Source organism: Phocoena phocoena, chromosome 1, assembly GCF_963924675.1.
Source record: "Phocoena phocoena chromosome 1, mPhoPho1.1, whole genome shotgun sequence".
NCBI classification, from domain to species: domain Eukaryota; kingdom Metazoa; phylum Chordata; class Mammalia; order Artiodactyla; family Phocoenidae; genus Phocoena; species Phocoena phocoena.
In genome coordinates, this window is record NC_089219.1 from 118,313,743 (window position 1) to 118,336,175 (window position 22,433).

The window sequence follows — 22,433 nt, forward strand, 5'->3', positions numbered from 1 at the left end:
TGCTGAGGTGCAGTTGTTAGCTTGTCCCTTCCGTGTTAGGAGGACACTTTGGCATCATTAGAAGGATCGGGTACTCTGTGGTGCGGGCCCGATAATGTTAGGTTAGCTTTCTTAGAAGCCACGTTAAACAAACACAATAACCTCTATTTCAGCATCGTTCAGAGTTGGTGGACATGTGAGATGAAATGAAATGACTTTTAGCAGAGTTCAGCAGAGAAGCTTTGGTCCCCAAGGTGAACTTGGATTTCTTCCGGGGATTGTCCTCCTCTCTGTATCACTTCTGTTTTGAAAGTTCCTCTCAGACTTCTTGGGGTCCTTGGTAAGAATCTCAGTAAAAAGGCTACTTAGAGGCGATATCGGTAAGGAGAAGTAAAAAGCACTTTACTCATTTCATCTTCCCAGTAACACTGCAAGGTGTTACTATTAGAAGTCCCACTTTACAGATGAGAAAACTGAGCCTCCGAGGGTTCCCTGGCTTACCTTACGGTGAGGGGCACAGTTGTGGATCTGACTCTAAATCCTGTTCTCTCTGTGCTCCACAGAAAGACTGACTCAGACATACCAGGCCTGTGAAATCCTGGGATGGAAAAGTTGTGTTTTCATTAAGGAAAAGATTCTGGGGGGAAATAATGTGTCCCCAGGGTGTTTATCAAGAGCAACACTCTCCTCAGTGCCCAAATCAGTTCCTCTGATGTATCCCTGATACTCCCCTCCCCTGCCCCATGTTGACAGCACTCAGGCTTGGTGGTTCTGGTGGTACCCTGTCCTAGGACCACCTAAGAGTCAGCCATTAGGGCCTTGCTTATAATTTTCCCCTTTTCCTGGCCTTTCCTCTGCCTCTACCCCTACCGCCCACCCACAGCAGCCAGAGGGATTCTTTAGTCGAAAGCATCAGGAAGTCAGTCCTCTGCTCAGAAGCCTCTAATGGCTTCTTGTCTCGCTTGGAGTACAACCCCTGACCTTCAAGGTCTCCTGTGTTGTGGCCCTTGATTGCTTCTCTGACCCTGTCCCTGACCACACTCCCTTGACTTGAGCCACGCTGACCTTCTGGCCATTCCTTGAATGCTTAGAGCGCCTTATAAACACCACCTGGCTTTGAAACTTGCTGTTCCCACTTTCTGCACTGCTTTTGCCCACGTAGTCCAGTGGCAGGCACCCTCCCATCATTAGGTCTTTGCCCCTCTTTGAGGCCTTCCTGCTAAGCACCCTGTCTAATATAGCAGCTCTGTCATGTTCTGTCCCTTATTTTTTTCTTCATGGCACTCATTTTCTATTTGTTTATTGATGTCTCCTGAACATGAGCTCCATGAGTTCAGGGGCTCTATATGTTCTGTTGCTTTGTTCCTCTGGCTGCTGGGATAGTGCCTGGCCCATGGTGTGCACTCAGGGGGGATTGGGTGACTGATGGAATGAATATATGGAAGCCGTGGACTTGATGGAGTGGGACAGAAAGTGAAGTCACTATCACCGAGGGACCTACAATAATGAAACAGAGTGTCTCCCAATGTGGTTAGCGTTGCTGGTTCCCTAAGTCTCCTCATTCGGAGGTAACTGTGAACAGGTATTAGGAAACTTCCCCACATTTCCCTGGCTTAGATGCAGATTTATCGCTCTGATAAGGATGGGAATGATTTTTTCCTTCTAACGTACAAGTTGCCAGGACAGATTTACTAGTGATAGCGTGGGGTCCATGTCCTACCTGTGTCCACCCTTCCCCATCTGGAGGTCACTCACTGGAATGTCAGTGTTTGTGGAGCCCATGGAAAGTGCCTCCTGCATTGTGGCTTTCATAGGAAGAAAGCTTTCTCTAAGGACTTGGCTTGAGTGAGCTCTGTCTGTAGAGTGTCCTTAAACAGAGGTTTCCTCATTGGAGATTTGAACCTAATGCCATTTTCAGTGCATTTTTCTGTTGTTCTTCCTGTAGGATCTTCTACGTCTCTCACGATTCCCAAGACTTGAAGATCTTCAGCTATATCGCTCGAGATGGTGCCAGCAATATCTTCAGGTGTAACGTCTTTAAATCCAAGAAGAAGGTAAAGGGGCTGTCATCTCTTATTTTCCTCTGATGGAACCAGAGTGCCCCTAACATTGAGCCATCTCCCTGTTGATAGGCAAGGTTTGGAGGTGGCTATTTTAGTGCAAGATATTGGGGAACTCTCTCACTAGTCTGTCATTGCAATTCTCTTTTAGTTTCATTTGAACTTTGTACTTAGTTTTATGCGAACAACTGGAGAGATCTTGACCGTTGGTTAAGGGCTCTGCAACAGGAGCAGGCAGACTCCAGGAGTGGTGCTCACCTTGATGTGCGGTAGAAAAGAAGATTGCCACTAGCTAAGGTGACCCTTCATCATAATTCTGTATACTGTTCAGTGGCCTACAAATATGACATGTGGGATCTAGTTAGATTTTGTGATGTTGGTTGTCCTGGATGATTATTTTGTAACCATCCTTGATGTATAGTAACCTTGATGCTTGAGTAAATGCAACTTTTGCAATTCTGTAGAGGCATGCGTCCTCTCTATCATTCCTCCAGAAGTCTAACACACAAAACTGGGGTTTGGAGACGTGGGCTCTAGCCCCTCTTCTCCCCCCGGAACTCTGAATGATGTTATGAGGGTCAGTATCCACCCATGGGTCTCAGTTTCCTTGTCTATAAAATGAGGAGGAGAGTCAAAACCAGCATTTCTTAAAATGTATCCTGTAAAACATTTACCATCCGAAATGTTTCATGTTAAAATTATTCAATTTAAATGTGCTGGGAAGTCCTAAAGTCAGAGAAATCCCTTTAACGCAGCATTTCTCAAACTGCATTGGCCATGGAATCATATTTTTTCCATGTATAATTGTTAATATCCTGGGAACTACCTTACTATAGAGGTGACTTTGGAAAACACTATTTGTGTCTGAAAGGTCCCTTACAGGTGTGCAATGGTAAGGTCCCAACCATTCTAGACATAAACCACTAACCCTGGCTTTCTATGAGGACTCCTCCCAAATTCTCTCCTGCTTGTCCCTTCTTTGATGCTATGTGATATCTTAATGCATCTTATGCTGTAAGACATCTTTAATAGATTTGTAGGTACCTTGCCAAGTGGGGATAATAAGAATAAAAACGTGACAAGGTCAAGATTTACTATTATATATGTCCTGTTCCCCACCCTAGCTCCATTAAGAGAATTATACTTTGCTGATTTAGCCTCTTCCTCTAAGGAGAGTTGTGCCCTTACCCACCTATTCCCAAGCTTTTTAATGCAAATCATGGAATTGGATGGAAAGAGCTAGAACTGGAAAGGTAGAAGGAAAAAGGGGCAAGTTGCCCGATTTCACTTTTAGATAATAGTACAGTTGAGAGGAAAAAAGTGAAAAGTGGGGTGAAGTTGAGCTGCATATTAAAGAACTGATAGAAAGAGTAGGAAGGAGAGGGAGAGAAAGAAAAACCAGAGGGGCTGGAGATGAGAATTCAGGGCTTGGAAGAGTGAAAAGCACTTGTGTGGCTTTGAGGTGTAGTGGATCTAGGGAGGAGAGGAAAGGAAATACAAAGCGTTCCTGAGACTTATGAATTGGATCGTCTGTAATGGTCTTTGACAGATACAACTGAAGACTAGGATTCCCTTTAATTCATTTTGAGTGTTCTACTTTACATCTGACTTTAGTTTTGTCCAGAGACTGGACCCTGTGGACCTTGGAATTTATTAAAGTTACAAACGGCACATTTTAATTTACAAAGTGCTTTAATATTTAATCTTACTTGATCCTTGCAAAAACCTACATGAAGAAGTTAAGACAGGTAATTTTCATGCCCAATTTTACGGATAAGTAAAGTTAAGTTGAGGCTCAGAGAGATTAAGTGACTTGCCCAAGGTCCCATGAATAGGCATTGGCTAGAATCAGGGAGACATGCAGAACGAAAGGATTTTGAGCAGGAAACCTAGGTAAAGGAGATGGTTATATTTGCTTTGCCATCCAATCTAGTGTGGCAATGCAAACTCAGTGGGGTCGTCCAGTTCTTCCGCCAAAACCTGAGTCTAAGAACAATGCCCACTGGAACTTGGATCTTGAAGCGAAGGACAGAATTAAGTTCTTATTGCCCAATGACAAAGGAGTAGTCATCTGGTTCCCTATCATATCAGTGTTTTCCATGTTTCATAGCTCTCAGAGCTAATCCTGATCTCTGGCTCTTTTATTTTCTATATCCCTTTTACCCTCACCTACTGAGACTGTAACTGGTTCTCAGGCCCTTTGCTGGCCTGTAGCCATGCAGCTGAAGGAATTGTTTCCAGACAGCCTGGGCTGTGAGCCCCATTGCCGCTGAACTATAGGTGGAAGGGCTAGTTGCCAAGCCAGGAAAGAGAAGTGAATTAATCGTTCAGCAAAGGAAGCACAGTTGGGGAGGGGTGGGGAACACGTCTGCAAGGTTTTGCACGCTTATCCTGGTTAGTCTCCAGATCTGGTGATTTCCTTTCTTGTAAAGTCCTTCTGGTTTGCAGAGGTAATAGTTAGCTTGGGAAGGAGTTTTAATTGGCACATGATAGGAATACTTAAGAGGCGAGGGGGAAAGGACTAAATACTCTGAGTATAAGTGTCTTGCAGGGATGTTTCTGGGTTGCTGGAGGTCAGTATGGTGGTCTCTTGACTGGAAGCCAGCGGACCTGGGTGTTCTCCAGAGCCCTCGTGTTGATTATAGCGTAGAAAAACCTTGTATGAGCTCCTTGCTAGGTCAAGGCTTGGTTATTGCTGTTCACGTCACATCATGTCCCGAGTGGGTACTCATGGCACATTTCCCATGACAGGCTTCTCATGTGGGTCATCCTTACCTTACAGTTCACCATGGGGAACAGGAGTGTCTCTTCTGTTGGGAGAGAACATGGGTCAGGTGTCTCAGATTGCCTGGTAGAGGACCTCCCTGTGCCTCGCTCCCAGCACTGTTGTTATGCTATACCTATGGATCTTCCTTTAGTTACCTGTATAGCCAATGTGGTTCTCATCTTGGGAACTTTAATCTCGAGCTGATTTTTTTTCAGTTGGGCTTTCATCAGAAGTTAGATAGCAGAATATTGCAGGAAGATAACATACTACCAGCTATTCATCTGTTAGTCTAGATTTTCCAGGTTTTAGCCTTATATTAAGTCAAATGATATCCAATCAGTTTTGGTTACTTGCTATGTGCTCGTGACTGTTCTAGACTCTTTATATGAATTATCTTCCTTCATTCCCTCAGCAGCCCTGTGAGGTGTAGGTACTGTCATGCTCTTCATCTTATGGAGACTTAAGGGACATAATTCATAATGAGTGGTGGAGTCAGAAATGAACCCAGAAAGTCTGACTCTGGAGCTCATCTTTTTAACCACTGCATTATATTATCTTCATCAGGAAGTTGCATAACTGAGGAGTAGCTTTGTTTTCCAAGACCTACTCGTAACCGGATTCTACTGTAATAGTTACTGGGGTATGAAGAGCTCCTTAACTCTGAACGGCCCAAGTCTCTTTGACATAGATTTTCCTTTTTTTCTCTTAGTATCTTTGTTTGGTCAATATTGACTCTATTTTACAGTGGGAGAAAGAAAGGACCCAGGGATGAAAGTTACCATTGGTCGCACAGTGAGTCAACATGGCCACTGAGATAAAAACGTAGCTTCCTGCTTCCTAGTCCAGAGCTTTGGCCACTTAACTCTGTTACACAAAGTTCATAAGAGATACATGAGCCTCTCTGGATTTGAGTTTCTCCAGCCACCAAATAAGACGAAAGGCATCTCGGGGATGCTGTTTTTTTTGTATGTGGAGTGAGATGGTCTTCAGGAAACAAGTTTTGTGTGACTGGGAAGGATCACCAGGGTTGTGGTGGGGAGATCCCAGCGCTATTCAGACTAGTGCCAGAAAGGAAGGGTAGGAGAGGGTCTTTTCCTTGCCCAGAGCATTGGAGACATTTCCTAATAACACGGCTTTCCGGTTTCTCCTCCTTAGGGGATATAATGACAGTATTCGTTTGCAAGGCCTTTTGACTCCTGTGAAGCCTCTGTGTGGTCTCTTGACCTCTCCAGTGGAGTAGCTGTCCCGCTCCTGTCATTTTCTCCCAGCCCCAGGAGGATGTGGCTGTCTGCCCTGATGAAGTGTGACTGTACTTATTAGCGCATCAGTGCATGAAGTGTTGGTGATTAACAGGAGCCACAGGAATCTCCCCCACTATCTTCATGAAATTGTTCTGCCTGCAATCACAGCTCAGTTGGTTTGGGTTAGGAGAAATCATTTCCTCCATATTGCTGTCACCATCAGATTAGGGACCACAGTGGAGAGGTTTAGCTGCCCTTAAGAGTTTGCAATGGATTTTGAATGATGATGTCAGTCATGTGCTAAAGAATAAGTCACTTTCCTGGCCAAGCTCAAGAAATGGAGGAGAGATAGGTCCTAAATTTAGGGAAGCAGCCTCTTTTTTTGTATCTTAAATGTTGAGGTGGGGTTGGGTTGGGAAGTCAAAAATACAGAAATCCTAAGTCTCAGAACTGATCTAGTCCAAACCTCTCTGTTAATGGAGAGGAAATCAGTACCTGGAAAAGTGAATTAACTTGCCCATGGTCACCTAGCTGGTTACTGACAGTATTAAGGTTATAACTTGACCTTCTTTTCTCTATGGTACTGTGGTTCATGAACTAGCAAGAGTACAAGGGAAAACCCAGCAGTCCACTGGAAACTGTAAGGTCCACTATCTCCTGTGAATGTTGAAAGTCATACCCACTTTGAAACTAAACTTTCCCCATAGTAGCAATATTCTAGTGTCCAAGGCATTGCCTTGATCAAATTATATGATCAAGGCCATTAAAGAACCTGTTAGACAGAAACCTAATCCATCTCCCATTTCAGAGGCTTAGTTTGTTGGATCTTCCTCTATGTAGAATTCCAGATATATTTTCTTGCTTCAGCATTGCAGATTCTATAGATTGCGATCATTTGGTAGATATAAGCTTAAATCTTTTACTAAGGTTCAAAAAACACGTTAAAGAAACGTGACCTTCAGCTCTATTTTTGTTGAGATTCTGTGCTGGTTAAGGTCAATAGAGGGGCACTGTACTTTCTTGCTGTGGTAGATGAAAAGAATTACAAACCTGTGAGTTGTCCTAGAACTGACTTACTGGGCTGCAGTTCCTTAGAATTCGGAAGCACTTGGCAGATAAATCTCAAGTTCCCAGGAGATACAGGGTGGCGGAGGAGGGGGATGTACACTGGAGTAGAAAGCTAAGTTTACACTAGGGAAGGCTAAGTAGACTAAGAAAGACACTTACTTGTAAGTGTGCCCCCAGTCTTCTCTTCATTCTCGGTCATTGTCATCATCACCTTCTTCATCATCGTGTACACCTTGCATTTTGAGCTTCTTCTGTTCACTTTCCTTACTTATCTGATGACTACCCTGCTCGCCGCGACTGGAGAAAGCCCGCACGCGGCAACGAAGACCCAACGCAGCCATAAATAAGTAAATAGATAGATAGATAGATAGATAGATAGATAGATAGATAAATAAATAATAAAAATTAAAAACCTAGTAAATTCCAGAGAATGCCCATATCCCGGAACTGGAAAAGGCTGCCTTCCCAACATGCTAATTATTTGCTCTGCTTCATACCTGGCTATCTTCACAACTTTAAAGCCCCAGTTTGATCTGCAAAGGTCAGGAGGTGTGAGCACCTGCTTCGTGATGACCCGTGGGGCCCGATGGAATGGGTTCTTCTTAAAGCTTCTCCCTCTTGAGTTAGCTATGGCTTATTAAAATAAGTTCCAGCATATGTGATTCCTGCATTCCGAGGTGCAGCCTTCTTGCTTAGAAGGCCGGAAGGCCCAGTTACCACGAGGGGTAGGCCTGGCAGGCAGGGGCCAGCATGACCATGCAGGGAGAAGGTGGCACCAGTGAGGGGAGTGACAACCCCTGCCAGGTGCAGGCTGGCCCTCCTAGCCACCTTCAAGTAATATTCCCCAACGAGGTCCTTAGATAGAATCTTCTAAAAGTAGACTTTTTCCTGGTCAAGGAAGGGGAGCCTAAAAGGTCAAGGGCCCTCTGAACTCACATAGTCATTTGTGAGAGAATTAGGAGCCACCCAGCCCCTTCTGACTGCTAGACTGGTGAGTGGGAAGGGCTGTTCTTTTACATGTATGTAATCATTCTGTAAAGCAGATAGGGTAGCTTGATTGTTTTCAAGCGTGGAGAGCTCTTCATAAAACATGCTACTGTGTCCTTTTACTGTGAATGGAAATACAGCCTTCACATTAAACAGGAGTGAAGGGTAAATCAAAATGAAATCACTTAGCACTGAATGTGCCAGTCTAGAACTCTTACTCAACAGTTTCCTCACAGCAGAAACCTTTATACAAGCTCAGACCAAAGATGATTTGGCCCAGTTCCTCTCTGTTGCTATGGGGACAGAGAGATGATGGCTTTAGCCGTTTTGATGCTAACATACCTACATAAGAGACAGTTCCCTTCATGCCTTCACGTTTCTGTTATTGATAAAGTAAGCCTAGCCTTTCCTGAACTACTGTTTGTTTTATGTCTTAATTCCCCTTTGGTGCAGTGAATTCCATACTCAGAATAAAACATTTCTTGAGCACTTGGTACGTGCCAAGCACTGTGGGAGGTGCTCTCATATATGTTAGCCATGTATTTATTCCTCTGTGTGGTGGAGGAGAGGCTATAAACATCAGTGATTCACTTTTCCATTGAAGTTACAGAGATGTTCTGCAGAGCAGGTCTGGTAGAGGGGGCTAGGAAGGAAATGGGAGACCAGGGAGGTGGGAGTCATTTCTAACATAGGGAAGTCAGGACCAGTGAACCCTAAGTCTGCATTTTCTGCTTTTTCAGGGGAATCAGATAGAGGTGAGGGTCAATTGCTTGTCCTAGTAAATGTACTAAAATGTGAAAATGACACACGGAGAGTATAAATATTAAGCATTAAGACCAGCCACTTCCTTACGGCCGTTTTGGGCTTGTAAATAGTTGGTTGAAACCAGTGGGTGTGTGTCTTACATTTGTCCTTGATGAAGGTGGCAGAATAGAGATTTGAGCTGGGTTCCAGGTTCTGCAGATGCTCAGTCCTGAGTGTATCCCATCATCCATGGTCAGTGTGTGATGCATGAGAAATGCAGGTCCTCTGAAAAGTCATTTCCCGCCAGCTATATCCTCATACTTCAATCGGAGTGTTTCCTTCCAAAGAGAAGTTTAGAGATCCTGTCCTTTCCGCTGTTAATTCCTTAGACTCAGGGACACTTGAGTCCCTTTCATTTTTTAATATTAAAAGTTAGTTAAGGGAGGTATCTGTGACTTACAGAGTTGGGGGGATTTGTAACATGTCCTCCTTAGGAGAACCTGAGATTTTGTAGCAACGCATGTGGTAGTAAATTTGGAATTTTCTGTGTGAGTATGTATTTTTTATAAATTTATTTATTTATTTTTGGCTGTGTTGGGTCTTCGTTTCTGTGCGAGGGCTCTCTCCAGTTGTGGAGAGCGGGGGCCGCTCTTCATCGCGGTGCGCGGGCCTCTCACTGTCACGGCCTCTCCCGTTGCGGAGCACAGGCTCCGGACGCGCAGGCTCAGTAGTCGTGGCTCACGGGCTTAGTTGCTCCGCGGCATGTGGGATCCTCCCAGACCGGGGCTCGAACCCATCCAGTCCCCTGCATCGGCAGGCAGACTCTCAACCACTGCGCCACCAGGGAAGCCCGTGAGTATATATTTTTAAGAGGGAAACCGGGTCTGTACTCTGGTAATAATACAATTGGGAAAAGACTAACTCAGCCTTTGCAGGTACTTATGCAGTATGATTTATCTGGGTTAATTTATGGAAGATAAGGAAGTAATGGAATTAAATATGGAATCTCTACATATCATTTAGACTTACCATATTTTATTTCTAGACCTCCCAAATTTGTCCTTTTCTGCCTCTTGTAAAGATGTGTAAGAGAGCAAAATTTCCGAAAATCAGAAGAAGGGAAAGGGGAAAGGCTCTGTGTAACGGACACTGGCTATATTTGGTAGGTAGAATATAGCATCTCTAAGATTTGGTAAACTGGTAGTAAACTTTGCTGTAAAAGATTAACCACAGGCAGTCTGCTCTTATTCTCCTAAAGAGAATAAGTAACAACAGATCTAAGGAGGCCTGGGGGAAGAACACTTTTGAGTGGAACAGAATCTTCTTTTTCACCTGAGGGTTGAGCTTCCTGGCTCAGCCTCCTTCTCAGAGCACAGCTTGATTGCCAAAGGAGATGTGAAAGATGTGCTTGGCCTGGATTGGTTAGGGACTGTGCCCTCTAAGTGACACTTTTTTTTTTTTTTTTTTTTTTGCGGTACGTGGGCCTCTCACTGTTGTGGCCTCTCCCGTTGTGGACCACAGGCTCCGGATGCGCAGGCTCAGCGGCCATGGCTCACGGGCCCAGCCGCTCCACGGCATGTGGGATCTTCCCGGACCGGGGCACGAACCCGTGTCCCCTGCATTGGCAGGCGGACTCTCAACCACTTCGCCACCAGGGAAGCCCATAAATGACACTTTTTAAATATATTTTGGGAGTGAGAAAGGTGGGGGCTTCTTGCTTAAGACCGGTGCCTGCTGTTCCTCAACTTCCAGTGCAGACAGAGCGGTTATCTCTTAGATAGTACAAACTTGTGGTGTGAGAAGGGGCCTAAGCCTGACCTTCGGTAAACAGGAGGAAGTTAAGGTTGGATGTACAGGACAGAGGCTCTGATCCACCACTGGGTGATGGGGGATCCCACAGAAGTTACTTATCTCTTCCTGCCTCACTGAAAGTTCTCATCATCCAGACACGTCAGGATGTTCCAGGTGAGAGATCAGTTAAGAACATCCCTGGAGTTCGCATCATGGGCGAAGAGAGGTTTGAGCACTAAGGCGGTCACTTCTAGGAAGTGGTTTGAGGAACGTCAGGAGGAGTAGAAGTAGACTGAGATCTGAAGTAGGCCTATGATGACAATTGGCCAAGATGCCTTTTCATCTTAACGTGAATACTGCGGCCTGAAATGAAAAGGGAGAACACAGAAGTAATGCCAGGCTTGAGGAAATAGTAAGGGTAGCGACTTGGGGACTTACACCTAGCAGAGAGTGAATTAGAGCAGTAGTTCCATACATGGGATCCAAGGCCCTTAGGGATTCATGAAGATAGTAATGGAGAAATGTGAGCTAATTTCAATATTGTGAATAGTGTAAATGAATCATACGTTTATCCTCGATAAGGCCTTACAGGCTTATCAAAACATTGGACTCTGCGTTTGTCTATAGTTGCATCGGTTTGCTGATGAGAAGCTCTACTTGACTGCTGACGTTACCTTGGGGTTTTTTAAATGTGTGGGGTGAACTGATGGTGTCATTAGGTAGTCACAACTGACCTGACGTCAGATCATCCAGGATGTGATTAATCTTAGACTCAAGGCATAGAGTGACGGCCACAGTTAAATGCAGTGCAGTCAATGGTGGCAGAGTGTTTGGGGACCACTGGTGTAAGAGGAGCAGTGACCGAAGCTTTCCCAGCCTGAGCTCTTAAACTCTGCATAGCTCTCACTGAAGTCATTCAGTGAGTCTTTGAAAGAATGTGAAAACAGACCGATTAGCAAATTATAATCCGTTATCCAGTTAGAAGACCATGCCCTGAAAACCTTGCATGTGGTTTTTCCTCATGGCCTATGTGGGCCACTTGAGACTCCTTCTAGGAACAGGCTCTTTTGTCCTGTCTCCCGCTGTCCTAGTAGTGGAATACGGGGAGCTAGGGTTAAGCTCAGTGCTTGAGCCGTTAGAGGAAGAGGTTAAATAGCAAGAAAAAAGAAAGAAAGAAAAGAAAAGAAAAAAGGAAGTAGCCAAAGAATAGACCCAATGAGAGATATCTTTAGAGCAAGGCTGGGAAGCTCACCTTAGATACCGTTGGCTGCCAGTCGTGTTCCAGGGAACTTGGACTCCAGGCCTCAGCTGGTTCTGCTGTTTAGACCATGGCTTCTCAACCCTTGGTCTGCAGGAACACCAGGGAAACCCACCGCTTCCAGCAGAAAAAAAAAAAAACATGGCTGAGTTACTGTTAGTGTGATGAACCCATGGAACATTTGATAATGGTTGGCAAAGAATTCTGAAGCGTATCAACCACTTTTGTCAAACTTGGGAGGCGGACTTGGGCTAAGTCCAGAATTGGGATGTTCGCTATCTGTCCATTCAGTTGACTGATTGTTTCAGAACTGTGGTGACAATTTCTTATTTTCTGGAGTATTTCAGGAAGGGAAAATGTCTTTGCATTCTTCTTTGTATGTGCACATCCAAACAACATAAGGTTTTTCCATCTCTTTCCTTTGCTGGCTTCATGGGTTTCTGTCTGCATGCCTCTTGCACATCCTCTCCCACCTCGGCCCTTCTTGTGTCCTTATAGAGGGTCTCCACATCCTCCCTTCTCTCCTTTCCTTTCTCCTTCCCAGAGCCAAGCTATGCGAATCGTCCGCACGGTGGGGCAGGCCTTCGAGGTCTGCCACAAGCTGAGCCTACAGCACACGCAGCAGAATGCCGACGGCCAGGAAGACGGGGAGAGTGAGAGGAACAGCAACAGCTCAGGGGACCCAGGTAGGTCACTGCCGTGGATGTGGATGAACAGGCAGGTAGACACACAGCGTGGGGCGGTGGAAGTGAATGGTGGCCCAGGAATGGGGATGTTCAGGTGGGGAGCGGTCTGGTTTTAATCTTGAGCCAATCCCCAAAAGAAGCCTGTTTCCTCCTGGGTCACAGATTCAGAGTGTGGGGCTATTTCGCCGGCTGGGTGACTTCCTCCGGAGAGGTGGGGAGAAGACAGGCAAAAAGATTGAGAGAATTGGTCAGAGAATCAAAGATTTCTTTGGGTTATTTCAGCCCAGTGAACAGTCCTAAGGATCAGCTTATCCTGGCTAGATTTTTGGACTCTGAAAAATAAATTTCTTCTGAAAACAGTTTCCTCCACATTCAAATTCAATTGTCTCCCCTCCTCCATCTTACCAGGACCAAGTCCTTAACTCTGAGAGTCCTCTTGGGTGCGTGTGTGTGTGTGTGTGTGTGTGTGTGTGTGTGTGTGTGTGTGTGTTCGTGCGTGCAGGCAATCAGTTCACTTAAAAAACATTTGATTTTCTCTGTTTCTCTCTATATTCCAAATTTTCTTTAAGGAATGTGTGTTACTTTTATAACAAAATTAAAGATATTTAAACTGTCAAACAAAGAAGCATTTAAACTGGATATCATCAGGAAACGCATTTTAAAGGTAGAGCTGTTTATGCTACCAAGTCAGACCCCAAAGAAAATTACCATACAAAAATACCTTCATAAAACAAATTAGAAAGAAGATAATTACAGTTATCTAAGTAGGTTTTTTTTCCTATTTCTAAATTCTATAGTTTTATGAACCCTCAGTGTGGACATTATTCCAATATCTCCAATCTTCAAGTCTCATTAAAAGTCAGGAATAAGACAAAGATGTCTTTTATCATCTCTATAATCTAACAGTAAATGTGGGGGAAAAAGTATGAGTATTAGGCAAAAAGTTAATATGGTTTATACATTTTTATGTGGAAAACCCATGAAAATAAACTGAAAGCTATTAGAAATAAAAGAATTTAGTTAAAGAGGTGAGGTCCAATAAATACATATGGATAACTATGGTTTTCTATTCCAGCGACAACCAGGTGGAAGTCATAGTGGAAGAAAATATCCACTAAAATAACAATTTAAAAAGATAAAATGCCTATGAATAATCATAATAAAACATATGTTTTATATGAAGAAAATCATAAACAATTGGAAAGTTCTTGGTTGGGAAATCTCAACATCATAAAAATGTTAATTCTCCTTACATTAATCTATAAATTTAACATTACAATACAAATTTTTAACAGCAAAGTAGGCACCTTGGTATGCTGTCATATTCAAAACTTATGGGATACAGATAAAAGAGTGCTCAGAGGAAAATCAAAGACTTAATTATTTACATTTAGATGATCAATCATGAAAATCAAAGTAATTAAACATTCAATTCAAGAAGTTAGAAAATAGCAGAAGAAATCTCATACTGCAAAAGGCATTATCGCAAAGTGGTGAAGAGTAGAGACTCTTGGTTTACATTCTAGCTGCAGTGGTCACTGGCTGTGTGATTTTGGACAAGTTCCATAGCCTCTCTGTGCCTTAGTTTCCTCTTATGGAAACAACAGAAATAACAGCAGTGCGTACCTCATAGAATTTTTGTGTTGATTAGATGAGCAGATACATTTCAAATGCTGAGTCTGGTGCTTGGCACATGGTAAACACCAAATACATATTAGCTATTATTATTTTAAAATATGGGAAAAAACAAGAACAGAAAAAATCCTGGAAGAGATGAGTGATGACAGAGGAGTGGCTTTCCAGGTACAAAAACATATTATAAAGCTATAATAGGTAAAACTGTGCTGATGCATGAATAAGTGCGTGAATGGATCAGAACAGAAAGCTCAGAAATAAACCCAGACACACATGTTGACATAGTGTGTGATATAGGTAGAACCCCTATGGAGAAAAATGTGGAAATCATTAATTTTGGAAATTCACATGATTTGACCCCCAAATTACCCTCAAATTCCCTTCAAAGAATTCACGTTAAGGGTAAACCCATACATGTGTGAAATAATGCATACATAAAGTTACATAAGCAAAGAATTTGTTATAAAAGCAAAAAATCGGAAATAGCAAGAGGGGATTTTAAAATAAATTATGGTTACAAATAATGGGATATTACACAGACTTGGTGTACTCTATGAACTGATAAAAAGTCATCTCCAAGATATTTTGTTGAATTAAAAAAAAATCAAGGTGTAGAACTGTGGATATGACACGCTACCAATTACTGTAGAAAAATATATACATGTAAATGAAAGTGTGTGTGTATATATATGTATATATACATGTACACATGAAACCATATATGTGCCTACTCTGCATAGAACATCTCCAGAATGATACACAAGACACTGGTTACTGTGGTTCATTCTGCAAAAAGGAACTAGGTGGCGATAGTGGGAGAAAGATGTACTTTTCATTATACCAGACCTATAGCTGGCCATGTTGCTCAGAGAACAGAAACTGATCTGCTCACTTCTGAACTGGAGGATTTGCCCTCAGAGCTGCTAGCTGGAAAAGATTGATACCTTTACGTTATTGACTGTTCTTTGGTAATGCCCTGCTCCCTTGTTGGTGGAGAATCATAGCTAAGCCTCAGAGGCTTTCACACCCACGGTACCACTAGCAGCCAGGATGCACATATACAAAGAAATTCTAATCAAAAAATAAAGGGCATTGTCTCTGGTGAAGCCATTTATTCCTGGAGTGAAAGGAGTTGGACATAGGGAGGTTACCTAGAGGTTGAGTGTTTGAACTGTGTTCTTATCACGGAACTCCTGTCTGTGGAGCTTGATCTAGCCTCCGAGCACCTAATCAGAACGAACAGCCATTTGCTAAAGAGATCAGGATGGTATGGTTTGGCCGTTCGGAGAGAAGAGCTGGATAGCATTTCATATAGACTATTCTGAGGGGTAGGAGGTAGGCTATTCCCTCCTGCAGTGAGAGCTACTCCTTCCTTCCCCTTCTAGACCCTGCAGGGGTCTTCTGGGTGGGGGTGGGTTGATATGATTTCCTGTGATACTAGGCAGGATTCTCTCTGGGGGTGAGTAGAGATTCCAGTAGGGATCCCTTCCTATCCTTTTCTCCATCTTGTCTCCCCCCACTCCTCCCCTAGCACCCTGAGTGTATCGTGTACCCTCCAGCCGTTGTCAGTGCTGTTCCATCTGCCAGTGGTTCCTGCATTTACCCCAGGCAGCCATTCTACTTATCCTTCACTATCCTGTCTTCTGGGAAGCCTGCCTTCCAGCTTCCACTGTCCCATTCTCTTCCTCTCCCCTTCCCGAAAATTTAAGCACTTTTTTCCTCCAGGTTCCTATGTTCTTTTCACTCCTGGCTGATGCTGTTAACATTAGCATTTAGCCCACTGTCTACCAGATACATAGTGTCCTCCTGTCTTCAGTAGAGTGCAAGCTCTGGGAGGGTAGGGACTGTTCCTGGCATAATAAATACTTGTTGAATAAACTGGTAAACATGGTCAGTGATTGTGGCAAGGGATGTGTGTCATTTTAGTCATTGTCAACAGCATTTATTCAGTGCTTACTCTGTGCCAAAATGAGCATGGAGATTGAGTAGAAATTTCAGCAGGGAGTGACTTCTGAACAGTCCCTTTGATGAAGAACAATGACCTTGGTTTGGGGGGAATAGGTAGAATTGGGGTGATGTAGCCTAGAGGGTGAGGGTGGAAGGCTGAAGAGAGTACTGATGGTGATGAGTGATGGTGGCTGAGGCTGCAGATAGAGGCCAACGTGGCTACGCTCTTCTGACTAACAGGTGGTCAGCGTCGAGATAATGGGCCCATCAGCTACACGCACCTCTCCTTTTATAACCTTTTTGGTGATAATTTTTTCAAATTACAGTAATATATGTGAGATCTCAGCTATTTGGCACCTTCTGTATACCATTCTCCTTAAGAAGAATGTAACTGATGTTCATTTTAGGGAAATGAAACATCTCGGTTCATTTTAGGGAAATCTATCAGGCCCAGTGTAGTTGCTTCAGAGTTTAAGATGTCAAAGCACTGAGTATATATCTCTTTAAGGAGGTCAAGCATGGGTTGGATATGCTCTCCACATATCGTGTTGGCATCTCTGCAGAGTAAAGGGAGTGGTAGGGGCTCTCCCCAACTCATGTAAGGGAGAATCTGGCCTGTGGAGTGATGTGAATTGTATTTTTCAGGGAGATACACACACACACACACACACACACACACACACACACACCCTATTTTAAGGAATTGGCTCATGTCTCTCTCTCTCTCTCTCTCCCTCACACACACACACACACACACACACACACACACACACACACACACCATTTTAAGGAATTGGCTCATGTGATTGTGGAGGTGTGGCCAGTCCAAAATCTGCAGGGTAGGCTCCAGGCTGGAAGTCCAGCAAAGAGTTGCAGTTCAAATCTAAAGGTGGTCTGCTGGCACAATTCCCTCTTCTTACAGGGAGGTCAGTCTTTGTTCTGTTAAGACCTTCAACTGATTGGTTGAAGCCCACCTACATCATGGAGGGTAACATGCTTTACTCAGAGTCTACTGATTTAAATGTATACTCTCGTGCGAAAAATACCTTCAGCGCGATATCTAGAATAATGTCTGGTCAAATACCTGGGCACCATGGCCCAGCCAAATTGGCACACAAAAGTAACCATCATAGAAATGAAAAGGCAGTGTGGCATGATGGAGAGAGTGTTGGACCAGCAGACTAGAGAAGCAGCTGAGAGTCTGGGTTCTGGCACCTGAACAGCTGGGCTTGAATCCTAACTCTACCACTTCTCAGCCGGGTGATCCTCAGCAAACTTTATAGTCTCTCTGGATCATTCTTATCTGCTAGGTGTTGGGAGATAATGCATGTAAATCAGCATCTTGCCTAGCCTGTAATACACTCTAAATACACATTAGCTATGAGCCAGTTCTCCAGTTCAGAGTCTCAACTACGTGACCCCATCTATGGACAAGAAGATCTCTGAAGTCCCATGATTTTATGACAGATCCACGTTAAATGATTAATCAGGTGCCCTCTGAATGTGGTGTAGTGCCACTGCTGTGAAGTGAAACCTACTTTGAGTATCAGTGCTTGGAATTCTACGGATCTGAGATGGGAAATGTTTTCTTATCAAGCCCTGTAGTCACTTCGCCTTTACAGCCCCACTTGCTTCCATACTGTCTATAAACTGATAGGAACACGTTCCTTTTTTCCATAAATTCTTCACCCAGAAGAATTTATTGACTCCATTAGGACTTTTCTCTGTAATAGGGCACCTTGAAGCTCCACAATGGAACTGTCGGTTGGCAGGTTTTCTTTTCCTTTTAACAAGAATCTTTCTTCCATGTTAGGGAGCTTTCATTTAATGCAGTGTTTATCTTTCCAGTGGAGCTGCCCCAGGCAGGCCGTTTGTTATACAGAGGAAACTTGTTTACTCTGGAGGAATTGGAAAGTGCGGAGGCTTTGCTATCTTCTTTGATGTCTTGTCAGCCCTTTCCCTTCTGGGTTTCGGGAGTGCTTTTAATGAAGGTCCTCACTTTCATTGTGTGTGTGCTGCCTCTCTTTTCCTTTCTCTGCCTGCCTTTTTTTCCTCCCTCATTCTTCCCACTGTTCCCTACCCTGGGGGAGATTTATCTTTTGTATCTTTTGGCAGCAGCTGCCCTTGGCCAGTACCCGGGGCTCAGAGCCAGGTGGGGCCACTGCCCCTGTTCCTCTTGCCTTGCTTTGCCCTGTGCAGTTTCTTTGACTCCTGGAGAGGGTTTCCTGGGAGAGATCCCGTTCCCCTGGAGGCGTCCCTCTTCCCACGGCAGCAGACAATCCAACGTGGGGAAGGGCTTGGAGCCCTTTGGAGATTAGAGCTTCTTAGAAATAAAACTCTTGCCATCTAGACAGTGAGCAGTGGATTCAGGAGTATTTACTGTGTACCTGTTACATCTGCTGGACCTGGGCATCTGGCTTATTCAAGCAAGCACACCACTGACCTTGTGTCACTTCCACGCTCCCACCACACCTGCTCTTCCATCTCATCAGGCCACCACTGCCTGGTCCTTTGGTTCTCCTTAGTTTCAGTTTCCTTCCTTCCTTCAGCAGATGTTTATCAAGTTTGCGCATATTCTGGGGATACTGTGAACAAGACAAGGTTTCCGCTGGTGAGGAGCTCACACTGAAAGTTGGGGTAGGGGATCAAACAGATGACAAACAGGACCATTTTAGGGGATGTCAATGCAATGAAGAAGATAAAGCAGGGTGGCTGAGACTACAGGTGGAAGCAGTGAGCCTGTTGGGAGACGAGGTGGTGCAATGGTTAAAAGCACCAAGCCTGGAGCCAGACTGGCAGGCTTTGAGCCCCAGCTCCAGCCTTACCGGCTATGTGCCTCAGTTTCTTTATCTGTCAAATGGGGATACTAATAGTGCTTAACTCTCAGGGTGGTTCTAAGGATAAGTGAGTTAAGACATGTAAATCCCTTAAACTAGTGCCTGGAACACAGTCAGCACTATTTGAGTTTAAGCTATTGCTCTTGCAATTTTGAGGCCAAAAGTGGCCATTTCAAGTACTTTTGGACTGAGCTGATAATCCTTTTTTTTTCAACCATTTTATTTTGAGGTATAATTGACATGTAAAAAGTTCTGCATTCATCCAACAGTACCTGTCCATTTTGCCCTGTGACGCTGGTCCATTACACATCTGTGGTCCCCAGACTTGGCCCCAGGCTACTTTGCCATTCAGCAGTCCTTCTGCCTTTCCCTTATCCCCAGTTTCCGTCTTGGTGGACGATGTTCTTCTCCTGTCTGAGATTAGCCTATTCACTGCCTCTGCTTTTCCCCTCATCTCGCCTCTTCCCAAACCCTGAGCCATCAGCTCTCTCCTAAATCATCACCTGAATCTTCTACCGTGCTGACTTTTCCCCCCACTGCAAATAGATGAGGTCAAGTCTTTTCCATCATAAAAAAACAAAAATCAAACCTTCCTTGTCCCTGCATCTCCCCCAGCCTATCTCTTTCCTCTCCATAGTCAAGCTTCTTGCGAGACACATTTATACTCATTGTCTACGTTTTACCCCACCCTCGCCATTAGCCCTTTAACCTCCCGTGATCTGGTGTCTGCTGCCTGCCAGTCCTTCCTGAAACGACCAGTCCAGGTCACTGAAGGGCCACCTAGTCGGCAAATTGAACCAGCCTTTGTCTGCAGTGTGCACCACTGGGAATGAAGCACTCCCCTTCCCCAGCTTCTGGGGCCCCCCACCGCCACTCCGCACTCTTTCCTTTTTTCTCCACTAGCTGCTTTCCAGCATCCTTTGTAGGTACTCCTTTCTACCTACCCCTCAGGTGTGGGGATTTTCTCCTGGGATTGGTCCCTTTGCTCTTTTTTGACCGCCCATGGTTTTAACTCGAGCCCAGACCTTTTTCTTGAACTCTCCACTTATGGATAGTGGATATCTCCAGTTAGCTGCTACAGACTCTCACAATTTCATTCTCTTATCCGCAATCCTCCTTCTCCAAAATTTTCCCTAAAGGATGCCAGTCTCTACTCAGTCACCTAAATCAGAGTTTTAAAACTCATTCTACATGTATTCCTCTCTCTCTCCCTCCCCATCTCCTCCTCTCTCCCTCTTTCCCTCCCCCTTCCCCACCCACAGACAGTTGGTTACCAAGTCCTGTGATTTCTGCACCCCTGAAGGTATTTCAGATTTGTCCCCTCTGTTCTGTCTTATGCCACCTCTTTAGCTTAAGCCCTCATCTTTCTCCCCTAGAGTATTGCTTTCTATCTTGTCCCTTATAGATCTATCCTCCACATCATCCCTAGGTGAAATTTGAAAAAATGAAAATCTTTTGGTATTACTTAACCTGCTTGCCTCCCTTCAAGATCAGCTCCTGACTCTTCCTGGTCAGGTCCCTCCCGCAGAGTCATTTGCAGTGTCTCCAACCATGCTGTGGACTTCTGTACCTGTGTGTCTTTGCCCCTGCCTTGCCCTCTGCCTAGAGTGCCTTCCATGGCCTCCCCTCCCCTCCCCTCTGCCTGCTTCTTCACCTGCCTTAGCTGGTACTCCTTCCTCGGGAGGTGTTTCCCCTCTGCACAGGCTTCTCTCTCACCCGCCTGACTTACATGTTCCTCTTCTGTTGCCTTGCACCCTGGATAGCTCCCTCGTAGGTGATACATCTGTGGTGTATGTCTGTTTCTTCCATCAGGCTGGGGAAGCATTGAAAGCACAGATTTTGCTTATTCATCTTTATGCCCAGTGGACTTCTTTTGTATACAGGGTTCTTAACAAATACTTACTGAGTAGATGAATGAAATCAGCATATGTCTAGAGACTATTCAGTGTATCCAGTATAGTTTAAATAAACAGTTTAAAAAGCACCACCCCCTACCCCAAGTCCAGTCTTACCTGTCCCTATTACAATTTGAAATCCATAGTGCCCAATCCTGTAAGTTTCCTGGTTTTACCAGAAGATTTTCATATCATTTCTTGTCCCTTGGGCTTGTCGATATCAGGAACATTGCAAATACCAGATTTTGTCCCTTGTCTGATAGGACCTGAAGAAGACCATTTGTTGTGGGTCCCTTTTCGAGATATTGTGTTATCTGATACACTGACAGGCGCACACACAATAATAATATCCCTCCATCTAGCTTGTTCTTTCTCTCTACCCCAGCTTTACCCCCCACCCCCGGTTCTAACAGATCTGTTACTATACAGGCATACCTAGGAGATATCGCGAGTTCAGTTTCAGACCACAGCAATAAAATGAATATTGCAATAAAGCGAGTAGCACAAAGTTTTTGGTTTCCCAACGCACATAAAAGTTATCTTTACACTATACTGTAGTCTATTAAGTGTACAATAGTATTATATGTAAAAAACTGTACATACTTTTAAAATACTTCATTGCTAACAAATACTATCATCTGAGCAAACCGTAATCTTTTTGCTGGTGGAGGGTCTTGCCTCAGTGTTGATGGGTGCTGACTGATTAGGGTGGTGGGTGCTAAGGTGCGGGGGCGGGGCTGGGACAGTTTCTTAAAATAAGGCATCAGTGAAGTTGGCCACATTGGTTGACGCTCCTTTCACAAACAATTTCTCTGTAGCAGGCAATGCTGTTTTATAGCATTTTACCCACAGTAAAACTTCTTTCAATATTGGAGTCAATCCTCTCAAACCCCGCCACTGCTTTATCAACTAAGTTTATGTTATATTCTAGATCCTTTATTGGCATTTCAACAGTCTTTACACATCTTTGCCAGAAGTAGATTCCATCTCAAGAAACCACTTTCTTTGCTTATCCATACGAAGCAGTTCCTCATCTGTTCAAGTTTTATCATGACATTGCAGCAATTCAGTCACATCTTCAGGCTCCCCTTCTAATGCTAGTTCTCTTGCTGTTTGCACCACATCTGCAGTTATTTCCTCCACTGAAGTCTTGAACCCCTCAGAGTCATCCATGAAGGTTGGGATCAACTTCTTCCAAAATCCTGTTCATGTTGACATTTTGGCCTCTTACCATGGATCATGGATGTTCTTAATGGTGTCTAGAATGGTGCATCTTTTCCAGAAGATCTTCAAGTTATTTTGCCCAGATCCATCAGGAGAATTGCTATTTATGGCAGCTATAGCCTTATGAAATGTATTTCCTAAATAATAAGACTTGAAAGTTGAAATTACTCCTTGATCCATGGGCTGCAGAATGGATGCTGTGCTAGCAGGCGTGAAAACAACATTAATCTCATTGTACCTCTCCATCAGAGCTCTTGGGTGACCAGGTGCATTGTCAATGAGCAGTAATAATTTGAAAAGAATCTTTTTCTCTG

General features: G+C 44.1%; 1 protein-coding gene across 4 annotated transcripts in view; it reads left to right on the forward strand.

Moving 5' to 3' along the window:
• LOC136128358 (carboxyl-terminal PDZ ligand of neuronal nitric oxide synthase protein) overlaps positions 1-22,433 on the forward strand; it is a 312,580-nt gene that overhangs the window by 260,455 nt on the left and 29,692 nt on the right. For all 4 annotated transcript variants that reach the window (XM_065884183.1, XM_065884175.1, XM_065884191.1 and 1 more), the window contains exons 5-6: positions 1,925-2,033; positions 12,440-12,581. In XM_065884183.1, the coding sequence (XP_065740255.1) occupies positions 1,925-2,033; positions 12,440-12,581 (251 nt within the window). The remainder of the gene's footprint in view (positions 1-1,924; positions 2,034-12,439; positions 12,582-22,433) is intronic.